This window comes from Andrena cerasifolii, chromosome 9, assembly GCF_050908995.1.
Source record: "Andrena cerasifolii isolate SP2316 chromosome 9, iyAndCera1_principal, whole genome shotgun sequence".
Taxonomy (NCBI): domain Eukaryota; kingdom Metazoa; phylum Arthropoda; class Insecta; order Hymenoptera; family Andrenidae; genus Andrena; species Andrena cerasifolii.
Window position 1 is genome coordinate 15,718,482 of NC_135126.1, and position 15,666 is coordinate 15,734,147.

Here is a 15,666-nt window from a genome sequence, read left to right on the forward strand (position 1 = left end):
ATGCGTATTTTTGTCTCTCCTTTTTACAGTTTCTTTCCCTGTCTACTTCTGCTTTTGCCACAAATGGCGGCAACCAATCAAAGACGATACAGGTTGTTCCGATCGATAGACATATATAGACGGAGCAGAAGCTAGGACTATCGGCGAGGGGAAGGTAGGCTTGGAGGGGAAAAGGCAGAGGTTCAGATACAGGCAGGTCGGTCCTTATGGAACTTCGTGTCACCATCTGCTGTGATAAGGTCTGCCAAGGCTGCTTTGTAAATAAGTATGTACGTAGAGCACTTACTATATTATAGCGAATCGGTACCTCGCACTGACTCTGCGCTGGTGCCAAACAATGACTTGGATTGGTTGATTCTTATAGAGCTATCTTCGTCTCTATCAGAAACAACCAATCCAAGTTATCTTCTGGAACTAGCGCAGAGTCAGTGCGAGATACCGAATTCGCTGTAAGTTACAGTATGTATGCACGAAAGTAGTATCGTAAACAGTTTGTTTTTTAAGCATGCTGCGAACATGTCGAATGTCTAAAAAATATATCGATAACTATAAATTATTTGATGCAAAAGAGTTATTAAATTGGCAAAAGATAAACTGCATCTTCTACTCATCATCCAATTCCTTATCTTTGGATCAAGCAAAGTCGCGAAATCTTTATCGACATTTATACTCAAAGATTCTGTCATGCGGGCCAATATCTGTCGCAGATTATATGAAAGAAGTTCTAACTCATCCAACTGCAGGTTATTACATGAACAAAGATGTTTTTGGCGAAAAGGGTGACTTCACAACATCTCCAGAAATTACACAATTATTTGGAGAAGTATAGAAGCAAACGTACATTTGAACTCGTAATCTTTTCACACGTAATTGTCATTTATATTTTCATTGTTTCCCAGATGATAGCTGTATGGATGGTACACGAAAAGATGAAACTTTCCAAGTGTCCCTTTCAAATTGTAGAACTAGGCCCAGGTAGAGGAACTTTAATTAAAGATATATTGCGGGTATGCTTTTACCATTTCTTTTATGTCAAGAGTAAGAATTTTTCATGTAAACGCATATTTATCGCACAGGTGTTTAAGCAATTAGGCATCTTGAACGATGTATCGATACATTTGGTGGAAATAAGTCCTGCTCTTTCATTGATTCAGGCACAGACTTTGTGTAAGACAACCAAAGAACATGATATTAAAAGAAATGAAATTCAACCAACCTCCGTTACTTATTATAGAGAAGGTCTTACGGAAGATGGTGTGACTATATATTGGTATGATTCTATCAAGGACGTACCTAAGAAATTCAGCATATTTTTAGCCCATGAATTTTTTGATGCGCTACCAATACATAAGTTCCAGGTATGCGAGGCATTGCCATATTTACTGGAAGATTCTTCATCGCACGTCGAACGAATAAAAAAATTTTCACTTCAGAAAACTGACAGAGGATGGAGCGAAGTTCTAGTGGATGTTGTCCAAGAAAGTACAGAAGAAAAGTTACGTTTTGTATTATCAAATGCACCAACTCCCGCCACTGTTTACATATCGGTAGGCATGTAATTCTATTATACAGGGTACTGTTGCTACTAGAAGAAAGTACCAGATGAAAATCAAATAAATCATTATTTTTTAGAGCGACGAGAGAAGGGATCACGTAGAGATTAGCCCAGAAAGTTTAGTAATAATAGATTATATAGCAGAGCATTTATGGGAATGTGGCGGAATTGCTTTAATTTGCGACTATGGTCACAATGGTGACGGAACTGATACTTTCCGTGCATTCTCCCGGCATAAGGTACACGATCCTCTATCGCGTCCAGGATCTGCAGATCTGACCGCAGATGTCGATTTCGCGGCACTGAGAAAGATCGCAGAGAAAGGCAACAGGTTGATTACATTTGGACCAGTGACTCAAACAAGCTTTTTGAAAAGCCTTGGAATAGACGTAAGATTACAAATGCTTTTGAAAAATGCAACAAAAGAGGAAAGAGAACATTTGGAATCTGGATATCGAATGATAATGGATAGTGATAAAATGGGAACATGTTTTAAAATGTTATCATTGTTTCCGTCTATCCTGAAAGATATTCTTCAGAAAGTGCCGGTGGCCGGATTTTACAGTGAAGGGAAGAACAGAATATAAGATATGTACATGTACATATATTCTATGCATATATTTTGAATTTTAAAAAAAGAAATATGAACTTGCATTCCTATGTACAACTTTATTCTTCATAATTAGCCATTTCAGAATTAAGCATGATCCGTTATTCCAGAGTCATAGTTTTCCCATATTTTTGAAAATTTTAATACCTTCTCTCTTTGCTGATCAAAATTTTCTTTCTTTGGCTTTCTCCATACGTCATGATCTAAATCTAACATTCCACCTATGATCTCCTGAAAAAATCAAACAAAATTCCTCGGTTACAGAAAATTTTTAAGTTTAAACAGCTTTTTGCAGGACAAAGTTACCTCCGCAAAATTCTTCGGGAACATATGTTCGTCCTCGATGACATGAGCATATCCTTTGTTTCTTTCAAATTCTACCGCGAAATAGGATAGGCCGTTTGGAATGGCTTGACGTACATCCTTGTGCTCAAGATCTACTACCTTCTTATTCATCGACCACTCTGTTTCGCACTCTAATAAGCCTTTCTATACCAAGAACATCAGATATTAAGTTTAAGGTATACAATTATAAACCATGTTGCCATTAATATATTTACTTTGAAATACATCGGTGCCAATTCGCCAATTTCTTTTGGTAAAGGAATACATTCCAATTGCATATGCGGAAATTTGTGACGACTCTTGTATATTTCATAGAACACTGGATATTGGTTTTGGTCCATAAACATCTTGTATAAAACTCGTTTATATATCTGATGACAAAAAGAAATTTTAAAGAAAGTACCTTCAATTATACTATTATACTAATGAGTATACCTTCAATTTCTCCCAAATATTCTCGTCCAATTGTAATTGACAAGCAACGTGCTGTATAGGTGTTAGTATGCAATGCCCATCAGCCAAAGATGTATAATGAGGAAGGCTCAAACAGATTTCAGAATCCATTGAAACAATCATATGTTTCAACATATATTCTGAATCAATGCACCAACGACAACTGTCCAGATTTTTCGATAGTTGTTTGTGTTCCTTGATAGCGAGCGAACGATTCTTGTCATCTTGTTTCCGAGGTAACGTAGTACGTGTGATTTGTTCCCCAAATATATCATCCATATCCATATTCTGTAAAGTAGTTACCGAACATGTTTACTTATACGGCTGTTTTAAAATAATTTTTTTATCGCATATTATTGTATACCTTGGAAGCAATTTTGACAAATGTAGCATCATCTTCATTCACGGATCTTCCTTTCTCGCGTTCAAACTGAAAATATTTATTACTTTACTCGTATCTAACGTCATTATCGCGATCATTTCATATCGGTCGGTATCAGTCGAATACTTACTAATTGCTGCAATGTATATTCATCGTCGTCAACGTAATGCCGTACTCTTTCTCCAGAAACATGTGTCTGCAGATTCTTTTGCCTGGTTTGTTTGGTTTGTCTAAAGGAAGTTGTAGACTGACTTCCAGAGTGCAACGGTCTTGTAATACCTATTATTACATATAAGCAGCTTTTAATAAATCATCTACCTCGCAATTCTTTCATTTTGTATACATACCCTTATTATCGGTGTGTGTAAGAATTACATCTTGAAGTTTATCCGTTTCGCGTAATGGAATAGCTTTTGCAGTAAGTTCTCTAGCTCTTTTCAGTTGATCTTTTAATTCAGCGGCAAGTTCCTATAAAGAAAATATTGCCATGAATTTATACAAATTTAGTAGCTCACAATCTAAATGTATAATAGTTCAAGGATCTGCATCTTAACGTACAGTATTTCCCATTATTTCGGCTTTAACTATTTTTGCTCCCAACTTGTTCATTTCTGCTTCTGTTATAGGCTTAATTTCATTAGTTGTTATGTCATCTTTGTTGCTGTTGCTGCTGCTGTTACTTTGAATACTAATAGTTTCTATTTTACGAGGATTTGAATCAAATTGACTTTCTTCAGTTTTATCTGATATTTTCGCCCTCTGCCATTTTTTAGTACCAGAGGAATGCATTTTATACAAAGTGTTAGTAGAACAATCATCATCCATGGGTTTTTTATACTTGTGTTTTTGTTGCTTTTCATATCCTGGCCTGTCATATTTTCTATATTGTTTATGTCTGTCCTGACTTCTGGATCTGGATCTAGATCTAGACCTAGATCTATGACTAATTATTATGCCCCTCCTTGACCTTGTAGAACAAGACGAATAATGCCTATTAATTTCATAGCTCTCACAGCCTCTCGATTGATTCTCCAATCTGGATTTTTTACTACTATCCATAATTTCATCTGATTTATTCCTCTTTGACGATCTTTCTGCTTTATATATCATTTCCTGTATGGCTTCTAAAGACTAAAAGAGATTAATATTATTATCGCAAATATTTGTTTGCACTAGACACAAATAATATTGCAGACTTACACCCCATCTTTCAGCCGCTATGTCCTTTAGACTCTTTCCCTCGTGCTCTGCCTGTTCTTGCGCTCGCCTAAGGCTTTTCTTTAACCAACTTGCATCCATTACTGGACTGGTATCTGCGTTCATTAAATCTATAGCTGGTAGACCGTCACCGCCATTTCTCCAATATGGATTTAATTCCCTATTGCTTTGACCCAATTTATCCAAATCAGGTTTATCAGCATTTTTATCCCTGTTCGAAGATGCTGATTTTTTCTCATTAAATACACATGGGAATATGCTTTTCAGATTCATCCAGTCGTCTCTTTTATGGATTGTCTTCTGATCCATCGATGAAATAGATGAATTTTCTTCCACAGAAACAGATTCAGATGTTGGTTTTTCCACCCATTCTTCTTCATCTTCGCTACTGTTCTAAAATTGTATTACCTTTGTAATTATTAGCAAAGTAGATATTAGAAATGACATTTGTGGAGGTTAAGCTACAAACAATCAATTCAAATGGATGTATGCGTTAAGTTATATTAAGTTAAAACTCACACTACTTGAACTAGATTCATCGTATTTTTTTTGCTTTCTATGCTTTCGGTCGTCCTTTTTTGATTTCTTCTTTTCGTGTTTAGATTTCTTCTCTTTCTTATGCTTCATTCTTAACACTTTATAAAAACTTTATACAATTTTGAATTTATAAATGCACTATATACCTGCTACGCAATGTATGCATTTACTGGTATGGTATTTACGTATTTGCGCATATGCGTCACAAACCACAGATGTACGCATCCCGACGCATACCTACACAGAGAAATCAGAATGAATACATACGCATACGCAATGATCCATTTGTTTATAATCAATATAAGTACGAATGTGTCGTGACACGATGAAACAATGATTCAATTGTATGGTTTCACTCTGTGATTAGTTCATCGCGTAAAGAAACTTTACGTGAGATACGGATACGAGTAACGTTACAATATAGTATCTACCTACATACGCATATACATACATGTATTGCAACTTGATACAATTATGAAATATGTTTAAAGTTGGTCAATCTGATAATTTAAATAATAGTTTTATTCGAAATCCGAGACGTATTTCAAATTAGAGTGTCTAAAATATTGGAAAGTAGAGAATATGAAATATATCATTCTCATAATTTACGACAGGACTATACTATAGCCCTATAGCCTATAGGTGGCTCAACACCATTCAACGCCAATAGCGACACGTAGTTACCGCACCGCGCGTCGTAGATTTTGCCGCGCAAACGTTGCGATCACCTCTCGTGAGATAATTAATCGAACATTGATAGGCGATTTTCACATAGTAAGTTAATTGCGTTTTTCTCCATTGGGTCAGTTGGGGCCAGTGATGATATCAGTGATGCTGTAAAACCTTAAATGACAAAAAATATTTTGGAGGCTGCTCATCAGTACTTTACAATTTATTACATGTACATATGCATGCGCTTGTTCAGTTAATATTCATTCACTATTTGTTAAGACCTTTTCATATTATCAATAACAAACAAAAAGAGCAAACAAATTAGCAAGCGGATTTCATGTAATTACTTAAGGTGCTTTTCATTTTTCACAGTTTTAGGTGAATTTGTAAAAAATGGTTGAATCTGATCAAAGTGACAAAGAAGCACAAGATGAAGCGCCTCCTTTGGAAGTTTCTGATGCTTCTGTAGGTGTTAATGAACCCACACAAAAGAGATCGCGGGAAGAAACTTTAGAAGACAAGAAGATGCAATTACCTGCTAAAAAACCTTGCACCTCTGTGAAGGAAACAGTATCCGAAGAACATGAGACTAAATCAATCCACGAAGTCAATGGCACCGTTAAAGATGCCAACCAGGATGCAAAGAGTTTGAGTGCTTCCGATAATAAAGAAGACGTAGAAAATAAATCTATGCCGGATGAAAGTATAAATGTAGATACGAAAGAGGTCCATGATGCAAAGTCCGATAGCGAAGTCGATGCAAAGTCCGATAGCGAAGTCGATGCAAAGTCCGATAGCGAAGTCGATGATAAGTCCCATAGCGAAAATAATGACAAGTCTAATAGTGATAACGACGGCAAGTCTAATAGCGAAAATGATGAGGAAGAGTGTACTACAAACAATACTGCAATTGAGAAAAAGGATAGGACTCGGGATGCAGCGGATGAAGAACAGAAGGTAAAAAAAAAACTCTGAAATATTATATTATCTATAATATTTTAAGCATTCTTCTATTACAATAGCCTGTGTCTTTCTTTTTGATTCAAAAGGATAATACATCTACAAAGGTCGACGAGGGAGAAGCAACTGTAAAAGACAAAGAAGTGGGAAAAGAGGAAGAAAATATTAAAAGAAAGAATAAACGTGGCAAAACGCAAGTAGAAGATGCTGAAGTAGTAGAAGGTTTAGAACTTTCGGTAGAGTGTGCCAGTGACAAAGAATCTTCGAGTTCTTCTGATAGCGAACCAGAGAAGGCCAGAAAGCCTAAACCAAAAACTATAATTGTCAAAGCCAAACCTAATGATTCAGAATTGGATGTTAGTTGTTCCGACGCGGAGAAATCAGATTCGCAGCAATTGTCCGAAGTAAAATCTAAACAGACTGCAAACAAGGGAAAGAAAAGTGGTCGGGGGTCGTTTGGTAAAGTCAAAAATACCGATTCTGAGGAAAACGATAATGTATCGGATACAGATTACAGTCCACGAACCAAAAGAAAACTTAAGAAAGCAACTAGTACAAAGACTACAAAATCATCTAGCGAGTCGCGAAGGGGGCGAGGTAGACCGAAAAAAGGAACTCAAAAGTTGATTGAACAAGAAGACGAGGAAGACGAGGAAGATGAAGGCTCTGGGACAATGGAGGATAAGAAGGTAGAGGAAAGTCTATCTGATGTGGAATCGTTGAAAAGTAAGAGCGAAGATGAAAGCGACAGTAAAAGTAGTTCTCCGAAAGATGGTGGAAAAGGGAAAAGTAACGTAAGTAGAATATCGGATATGGCGCTCTTCATAAACGTACATTCATGAAATAATGTACTTGTATTTGTATTATTTCAGAGACCCGAAGACAATAGAAAAATACAAGTTTTGAAAAAGTATATTAGAGCTACTGGTATACACGTGAAATCTTATAACGATCTCTGGGCTGGATGTAGGTCAAATGCGGCAAGAATAAGGTGCCTTCAAAAGGTATTAGTAAAGAATGGAGTAACTGGACGACCAAATATAGAAAAGTGCAAGAAAGCGAAGGAGAGGAATGAGAGGCTCAAGGATGTTGCGGAATTAAATAAAAGCAATATTATATCAGAAGGTTTGCGATGTCATGATTATTGTTAGCGAAAGCTAGTGAAAATATATTATAATGACTAACTGTGATGTATATGAATTTTAGGACGTGTTACGCGTGCTCAAAGAAATAGGGATTCCTCTAGCAAGGACCTGACAAAAACATCTGAATCACCGACAAAACATCGCGAATCACGCAGTTCATTTAAAAGAGTTTACACCGTTGTTGATAGTGATTCAGACTGAAACGTGCTGAACAAATGATTAAAAATTATTTTTAAAACGCATTCGTTGTAATAGATTAGTTATATGTAATATGGTAAGTATAGAGTTCACTTTTTAATGTTAAAAAGTATGTATACTACTTATCTTTAATATCCAGACTAAAAAGAAAAAAGTAATAACGTAATAACCAGTCCAGTTAAAGGTCCAAGCAAAATATTGAGTTTCAAGATTCCTCTACCTCAAAATCACTTGTCGTCATATCACCAATTCATTTGTGAAAATTTTTAACATTTCTCACTGTACAATGCAATTTTTCCCTCTTCAAAATTATATTACTCCATGTTCTTTCAATACGTTTACATATAAATTTGAGAAAGTGAAGATTTAAAAAATTTAAAATGGTATTATTATATCCTAAAGCTGTATTTTTTTTATACTTATTTATGTGTAGCTATACAATAATTTTTATTAAGATCAGAATGACAGATTTCAGGTGTTTGTTACTTATAAGGGATTGCTTTATGATACGTTCGAAAGTATTTTCAAAATTCTTTTTTAAAATGCAACCAAATTGTAATTATTGGTCTGTTCAAAAGCTATATGACATCAGGTATCTCATCAAACAGAATTGTATATACTATCCTTGAAAAACTATTTAAATGTATTCTAACAAGTTTTTATACAACTATTGAAGACCTTAAATGATAGAATATTCTTATAATATAAAGAATATAGTTATATTTAATGAAAATGAATTTTGTACGCGTTGCCTGTTTAATTAATGTTGTATTTATAATTAATTGCAATGTTCTGAATGCAAAGATTACAATTTACAATGGATGTTTGTTAGAGAGTACGTTTACACTGACTAAAAAATATATATTTTCTTGACACGAAATTGTGTAAAATCTTTGTTCTTTAAAAATACGAAACTACCTACTTACTGCACTGCTGCATAACAAAGGGATGTAAAGTATAAATTATAAAATGTGAAAAAGAGTACACCGAATATGAAAAAAAAAACAAAAGAATCAAATACGTTTCTCATAATTGGGCATCAAATTTGCGGATGTAAGAATTTCGAAATGCATTCTTTACTGCAGAATAGTTTTTTTTCTTTTACCGCCATTCTTCCGTGTAATAAATTCTTATTACAAATATAACAACAGAAACAGACACTCGTTGCGTGAAAATTTAGATCTTTCACAGCAACACCTTGCTGATCAGCAGCGATTACCTTTTCGCACATGTTACAAGTCTTTGCATATGTCTTCTGATAACACGGAAGACATAACGGACGGTCATTCTCTGTAATATATTGTTTCCCAGCTAAAGGAACATCACAGTCCCAGCAGCAAAAGTGTTTTACGTGATAATTCTGACCCTCTGCGACAGTATATTCTCGTACAAAAATAAGCTGAAAAAACAGGAATACGAGTTATAAGCCGTTATAAATTTATTAACCATGCTACATATTATAATTACCTCGTCACAGGCGAAACATCTAGGAATTCCTAGAAGCATCGCCAAATCTCTGCCGCAATATAATTTGTTTCTGTAATAAAAATATACTAAATCTACCAACAATTCATCACACACATTACAAACAAAGCATCCTGGATGCCACGCAGAACTCTCAGTCTTCTCTGTAATTACGGCCACATCACCAATACGTATCTCCTCCTCGCACTTATGGCACTTTTGTGAATTAATGGGATCGTTCACTGTCAGCTCTTCCATGGCACCTTTCAGGTGTCTTATATTCGATAAATCCTCCATGGGTTGGCTCGACGTAACAGTTGTTTCACAAGGGAATATCTGATTTTGCAGTTTTTCAGAAAAAATAACTGTAGCAGGTGTCATAAAACTGCTTAACTTCCCTTCGTTCGTACATTCTAGACGCGGTTGTGGTGACAGCGATCTGTGCTCTTTCAATTTTTCTTTATCACCCATGTTAGAAACTGACATGGAATTCAGAGGAATTGATTGAATTACTTGTGAACTAGATTTTAGTACTTCCTTGTCCTCCTTTATTGGCTTGGGTTCAATACTACTACCTCCTCCTCCTCCCTCTGCTGTTTGAATTTTAGCTTCTGCTACTGTCAAAGTTCCACAAGGATTGTTTACGATAGTACTAGTAACTGTTACGTCTGCCCTTTTGCTGTCGCACACGTTTTGCGATAGAGTGTTACTATTCTTCGGTAATGCGTCACCCGAATCTAAATCTCTTGTAAAACTGGGAGCAGCATAAGGCACTTGTCCTTGATTCTCCTGTTTGCTATATTTATTCGAAAGTTTTTCCCGTATAAACATTAAACCCTCTTTATCTAACGTACTACCAATTATGTCATTGGTATATGCTGTGCTCGGGGAACGAAATACATCTGTTAGCATACTTTCCGCAATATACGCATCGTCGTTGATTGGTTTTGAATGTAAAAGTGAAGTAAATGGACTCCCAACTTTATCCTTATATGCATCTTTATAATGTTGCACTGGATTCAAAGGGGACGTAACTTCCGAATTAACGTTTCTAATTACATCAGAACTTGGATACTTTAAATGTCCAGTTGTTGGAAGCTTTTTACTTGCCATATCTCGATTGTTATCAGCTCTTGGAAAATTAGTTTGATTAATACCCTTATTATACACCCCACCTGCGATTGCTTCTGATTTTACAGTTCTATTACAGGCACCGATCAAATTATATTTTTCAAGAACTGGTATATTTCTGACATCATTCGAACTGTTTAGCATTTCTGAAGCAGCAGACAATTCGTGCTTGTACGATCCTTTCGGCGTGAAACTACTTGGTGTGCGTAATTGAACCATAGTCGCTTGTACATTCGGTTTATGTTGCGGACTAAAACTTTGCATGTCAGTCGCATTAGCAGGTGTCATTAATGATCGATCAAACGGACGAGCGCTTAGTATCTAGAATGTAAAAAATATTATATATAAATAAAATTAGAATTTATCCAGATTACGTAATACTACTGTTTGTATGAATTATTTATAATTTACCTTTGTCACTGTTCCTTGCCCCACATATTTCCTTATGTTCTCTAAATACTGTTCAAATTGTTTCTGCTCTTGTTCGCTCAATTCGTCGCAAACTTTATAATCTATATCGTGAAGAGGTAATTGTTTTTGTAATAGCTGTCTTCTTACAGCTGCACCAGCTGATCCTTTAATGGGTAATTTCTCCGTGGGTAATGCTTTCATGTAATCTGTGGCGAGCTCTTTTGTTGTATCCGGTGGTACCCATTCGAATGCTTCTTCGCTGTGCCCTTTCTCATTGCTTATATGTAACACTAAAGGAACGACGTAATAAAGAATTATTATCACGTTACAATATCAAATTCTCTTTCCAATACTGATATTTACGCATAGGCTTCTTCTTGTACTTTCTCGAGGAGCCAAACAACAAGTCAAATTGTGGGAAATCTTCATCGTCGACATCATGGTCATCTTTGTTGCATTTACAGTTTTTACAAATCTTTCTCCAAAAATGTAAATCCAAGCCAGGACATGCTGTTTTGCAAAGTACGCAAGGGGCTCCTGCTCCAGCTTCGTGTGCTAATCGAGGCTAAATAAAATAATTTTAATTACTATCTTACTGTTAGTAGCAGTAAATCAATCATTTCTACATGCATAAACAGATGGGATACTTAATACCGTAAAAGCTCTGACATAAGTATTATACAAATTGGACATTTGCTAAAGGCACTACTACATTAAATGCAACATTTTCTTCTTTCAATGATAACTGTGATAATTTCCTAAATAGTTACGAATCAATAACAAAGCGAAGATATCAAGTTATTAAATGAATGTTTGGGAAGCGTTTTTAAGGAGAGTGAAATTGTTAAAAGCCTACCTTTCTCTTTCGATTTTCTAGTTCCAACAGCCATTTGGGACGATCATTTGTTTCTGTCTCGGTCATTTTTTGTCACCCACAAATTACTTTTTATCCGTATATTAATATATAGATGTTGTTGATAAGAATAATGGTAGAAAAATAAAAAACTACATAACGTGCTGATACTCTGTGTAGCGCAAACGAGTGACTCACCGCTATGGCTCACATCTCAGATAAACCAGTAGTGCTTACGTTCTCCCCCTCCTTTCGCACTCGAAGCCTAAGTGGGGTCCGGTCCGCTCACTCATACATACTTATATCGGGTAGGCTCTTTCTTCGAAAGGACTTCACGTATATGTATAGTATATGACATATGTACTTACATACTATGTAGCTTGCATATCTCATCAGTGATACTCAGCGTATAGATATTGTTCTGCGAAACAACCGAGTAATTAAATTTTAATAGAACATTACGCCAATTTATTTTCATATATATATTTAATTTTCGGGAAAATCTAAATACATATTTCGCTGGCAATAATTATATTTTTATTTGAGTACCACTGCTGCATTATATGCGTACATGAAGCGTACACACAAATTACTTGGATATGTAGCACGGAATCTGTTTATCTCTATGTATCAGATTGCAATTAACGTAAGACGAGCGAAGGGAGGGGGCTGTCGAAACGCAGCCATAGCGGGGAACTACGAGATCCCGTAGTAGATAATGTCTTTAAGTGATTGTTTACCTCATGTTATCACAATTGTACAGAAATATATTAGGTAGCAGAATGCTCTGCATGTACATATTATTTCTTATTTTTATATGAAACCTATGAGTCAGTTACGAAAGCCTTGTCAAATTCTTCTTGCGAAATCTAGAACAATTTTCGTAAATTAGAAATCGATATTGATATATTTATCGAATGGTAGGTGGATACCTTTACCGGTTAATACCTTTTTCTTTTGTAATTTCTTAATTAATGCTACATCTTTTGCCAGCTCCTCCATATCTGCTTCGTTTATCTTTCTCCTTCGTTTTTTCGTCGGGTTTGTCGACATTTTCTGTTTCATTTTCTTCTCTTTTCGTTTTCTACGGTTCTCTTGCTTTTCCAGTTTTCTCTTTTTAGCTTCGGCCCAAGGCTCGGTTTGTTTACGTTTACGTTTACCCGACGCGGGCCATACTCCACTATCCTCGAAGATCTTCAATTTCTCTAAACGGTTTTTCTCTCTTTGTTTATTTGAATAGCCAATTGAATTGATATCGATGTCTTCCTGCTTAAAAGTCGATGTGTCTCTTCCTTTAAGTTCGGGCATCCGAGGCATTCGCAATAAACCGAAGCCCAATGCCAGACTTCCCAGATCAATGTCTTTCAATCTTAGTATTAAGTTACATTCGTGTTTATTGTATGCTTGCACGTACGATACGAACGCTCTATTCGCTTTGTCGAGAACAAGTCGGTCTTGCTTTTGTAAATCTCTCATACGCTTTAAACACTTCTCATACGAAATCATAGACGGTTCCAAATTTATTTCCTGTAAATCTACTTTCTGATTTCTCTTGATAAAATCTACATACGCATCTTCTGTTTCCAGGAGAAATAATAATGCGTTCCCTTCATTGCCAATTCGAGCGGTTCTACCACACCTAGTGGAACAAGGAATATATTGTCTACGTCTGTGAACAACGTATACATATGCAGATTGTGTAAAAAGTTCTCTCACCTATGCACGAAACTACTAGCCGAACACGGAGGATCGTATTGTAAGACCCAATCCATTTCTAAAATATCAATCCCACGAGCCATTACATCTGTGCAAATTAGAATACCTTCTTGGATATTTCGAAATTCGTTAAATACTTTGTACCTCTTGCTCCTCATTTTACCATGTATGGCAAGCACTTGAACCGATGGCAACATTCTAAAAGTGAGAAATGTTATGAAACCTATTTTTATCAGCTTCTACTTGAACATTGCCAAATGTAACTTACGCTTGTATAATATGGCTGAAATAATCAACGCATGCGCAGGTAGACAGAAAGATCATATATTTTAAATCGGTTCCTTTTTGTTCTATAAAATCTATCATCGTGGATAACTTGTACTCAGCATTTACAATAGCATAATTGTTTTTTAAGTTTGAAGGCGTGGAAATATTTGTTTTTTCTTTGATGGTTATCAAGGCTGGATTTCTCAATCCGGCCCTGATTAGCTGTTGCAATTCTTTTGTCTGCGTTGCAGAAAAGAGGCCCGTTCTTCTCAGACGAGGTAAATAACTTAATATCCTATCCAATGTCGCAGAAAAACCCAAATCTAATAACCTGTCCGCTTCGTCTAAAATCAGGATTTCCTGCAAATACGATCATTAAGACATATTAACACATTAGCTATCATAAAGGTAGGATGCTTGAAATTTCAAAAGTACCAAAGATTTCACCCATGTTGTCAGATTTGTACTTTTACAGTTAGACAATAAATCTTCCAATCTACCAGGTGTTGCCACAATAACGTTTGCGCCTTTTTTAAGCCTGTTTGCATCTTCTGTAATGGTTGTACCACCGACAAGTAATATTTGCTTCAAGTATGGGATATTGTTTAAAAATCTTTGTAAAACTTCATTAATCTGTACAGCTAATTCTCTTGTAGGGCTAATTATTATAGCTCCGATTTCTGTAGATTTCCATGTTTCTTTTCGCTTCTGTTTTAGATACAAAGTAATTATTTACCACACAATTTCTACTATCTACAAGCATGGGCTAAAAAATATTAACCGTGTATGAAAAATTTTTACAAATACCTGTAATATTTCTAATAAAGGAACTAGAAAGGCAATTGTTTTCCCACTACCTGTCACCGCTTCTGCTGCAACATCTTTACCCTTCAATAACAATGGTATAGAAGCTGCCTATGTATAATTACATAAAAAATTTCTATGTCAGTCTATTATTATTTGCTATCTGTTACTATATATATAGTTACACGTTATTCTAATGTTAATCATGATATTAATGTCGATACTTTGTACAAGTTTCATAGAGAATGTACCTACGTAACGATTTTGTACGAACATGTTTTTCACTGTATAATACTGTACCTGCACTGGTGTCATATAAGGAAATTTTAATTCCTCGATGGTCTTTAATACAGAGTCGCTCAAACGCACTTCCAATTCTTTCCAGTTTTGAGTCTTCATCGCGAATTTAACAATTTCACTTGTTATCTATATAAACCACGTGTGTTTACTATTTAATACGTACTTACATACCTATTGACTGACGTACGTATCGGCATATACGTATGATGCATGCTTTCTAAATTAATCTCATGCTTTAGGTTATGTCAGAGTTCGGAGCGATTAATTGCAGTGATGGAGGGGGAAACACCTACAGGAGTGGTGGTAATGCGTGCGTGAACTGACGTCAGCACCAAGCCAAGTGGCGCTAACGCGAAGTTAACTACGGCCAACCAGCGTCCCCGGGAAATAGATTGTCGACGCTGGTTGGCCGTGGCTGGCTTCCCGTTGGCGCTGGCATCAGTTCACGCACGCATTACCACCACTCTTGTAGGTGTTTCCCCCTCCATCACTGTAATTAATCGCTTCGAATCTGCCCAGGCATTCTCGTTGGTAACTGCGAACGAAACTACGCTTTATAAAGTAGTTAACTTCCTACGAAAATTGTATTCCTCCACTAACCTAAGGTAGATAACTTCTAAGCGGATTATGATTATCTAAAACTCC

The 15,666-nt window shown here is 35.9% G+C and overlaps 5 protein-coding genes across 14 annotated transcripts; 2 read left to right on the forward strand and 3 right to left on the reverse strand.

The window, feature by feature from the left end:
• Positions 1–211: 211 nt before the first annotated feature.
• LOC143373263 (protein arginine methyltransferase NDUFAF7, mitochondrial) lies at positions 212–2,209 on the forward strand. 2 transcript variants are annotated; one of them, XM_076820313.1, is made up of 6 exons: positions 212–269; positions 505–823; positions 900–1,007; positions 1,077–1,358; positions 1,434–1,547; positions 1,633–2,209. In XM_076820313.1, exons 2-6 carry the CDS (start codon positions 506–508, stop codon positions 2,140–2,142), a joined length of 1,332 nt encoding a protein of 443 aa, XP_076676428.1. In that variant the 5' UTR covers positions 212–269; position 505; the 3' UTR covers positions 2,143–2,209. The 2 variants fall into 2 exon arrangements, with proteins under 2 accessions (XP_076676428.1, XP_076676427.1); XM_076820312.1 differs by lacking the exon at positions 212–269 and having other exon boundaries at positions 444–823.
• On the reverse strand, positions 2,149–5,467 carry LOC143373258 (CWF19-like protein 2). 2 transcript variants are annotated; one of them, XM_076820302.1, is made up of 10 exons: positions 5,083–5,467; positions 4,546–4,956; positions 3,904–4,476; positions 3,693–3,813; positions 3,476–3,624; positions 3,328–3,393; positions 2,946–3,251; positions 2,726–2,881; positions 2,472–2,654; positions 2,149–2,396 (listed from the first exon to the last, which is right to left on the reverse strand). In XM_076820302.1, exons 1-10 carry the CDS (start codon positions 5,188–5,190, stop codon positions 2,253–2,255), a joined length of 2,217 nt encoding a protein of 738 aa, XP_076676417.1. In that variant the 5' UTR covers positions 5,191–5,467; the 3' UTR covers positions 2,149–2,252. The 2 variants fall into 2 exon arrangements, with proteins under 2 accessions (XP_076676417.1, XP_076676418.1); XM_076820303.1 differs by having other exon boundaries at positions 4,546–4,951; positions 5,083–5,259.
• A 243-nt stretch (positions 5,468–5,710) lies between these two features.
• Positions 5,711–8,955, forward strand: LOC143373260 (uncharacterized). 5 transcript variants are annotated; one of them, XM_076820309.1, is made up of 5 exons: positions 5,711–5,874; positions 6,151–6,729; positions 6,822–7,526; positions 7,605–7,857; positions 7,939–8,955. In XM_076820309.1, the coding sequence occupies exons 2-5, from the start codon at positions 6,166–6,168 to the stop codon at positions 8,076–8,078; spliced, it is 1,662 nt and encodes a 553-aa protein (XP_076676424.1). In that variant the 5' UTR covers positions 5,711–5,874; positions 6,151–6,165; the 3' UTR covers positions 8,079–8,955. The 5 variants fall into 5 exon arrangements, with proteins under 5 accessions (XP_076676424.1, XP_076676421.1, XP_076676425.1 ...); XM_076820306.1 differs by having other exon boundaries at positions 5,718–5,874; positions 6,145–6,729; XM_076820310.1 differs by lacking the exon at positions 5,711–5,874 and adding an exon at positions 5,980–6,001.
• Positions 8,824–12,142, reverse strand: Tes (testin LIM domain protein). Its single transcript, XM_076820300.1, has 5 exons — positions 11,938–12,142; positions 11,445–11,646; positions 11,082–11,371; positions 9,543–10,991; positions 8,824–9,474 (listed from the first exon to the last, which is right to left on the reverse strand). Exons 1-5 carry the CDS (start codon positions 12,001–12,003, stop codon positions 9,115–9,117), a joined length of 2,367 nt encoding a protein of 788 aa, XP_076676415.1. The 5' UTR covers positions 12,004–12,142; the 3' UTR covers positions 8,824–9,114.
• Positions 12,143–12,172: 30 nt separating this feature from the next.
• LOC143373259 (ATP-dependent RNA helicase DDX55) lies at positions 12,173–15,255 on the reverse strand. Of its 4 annotated transcripts, none has more exons than XR_013086441.1 (8): positions 15,022–15,255; positions 14,725–14,832; positions 14,353–14,625; positions 13,919–14,277; positions 13,651–13,848; positions 12,883–13,573; positions 12,675–12,803; positions 12,337–12,355 (listed from the first exon to the last, which is right to left on the reverse strand). XR_013086441.1 is itself a non-coding variant. In XM_076820304.1 (7 exons), exons 1-7 carry the CDS (start codon positions 15,118–15,120, stop codon positions 12,299–12,301), a joined length of 1,785 nt encoding a protein of 594 aa, XP_076676419.1. In that variant the 5' UTR covers positions 15,121–15,255; the 3' UTR covers positions 12,173–12,298. The 4 variants fall into 4 exon arrangements, 2 of the variants coding, with proteins under 2 accessions (XP_076676419.1, XP_076676420.1); XR_013086442.1 differs by lacking the exon at positions 12,337–12,355 and adding an exon at positions 12,449–12,662 and having other exon boundaries at positions 12,709–12,803; XM_076820304.1 differs by lacking the exon at positions 12,675–12,803 and having other exon boundaries at positions 12,173–12,355.
• Between the last annotated feature and the right edge of the window lie 411 nt (positions 15,256–15,666).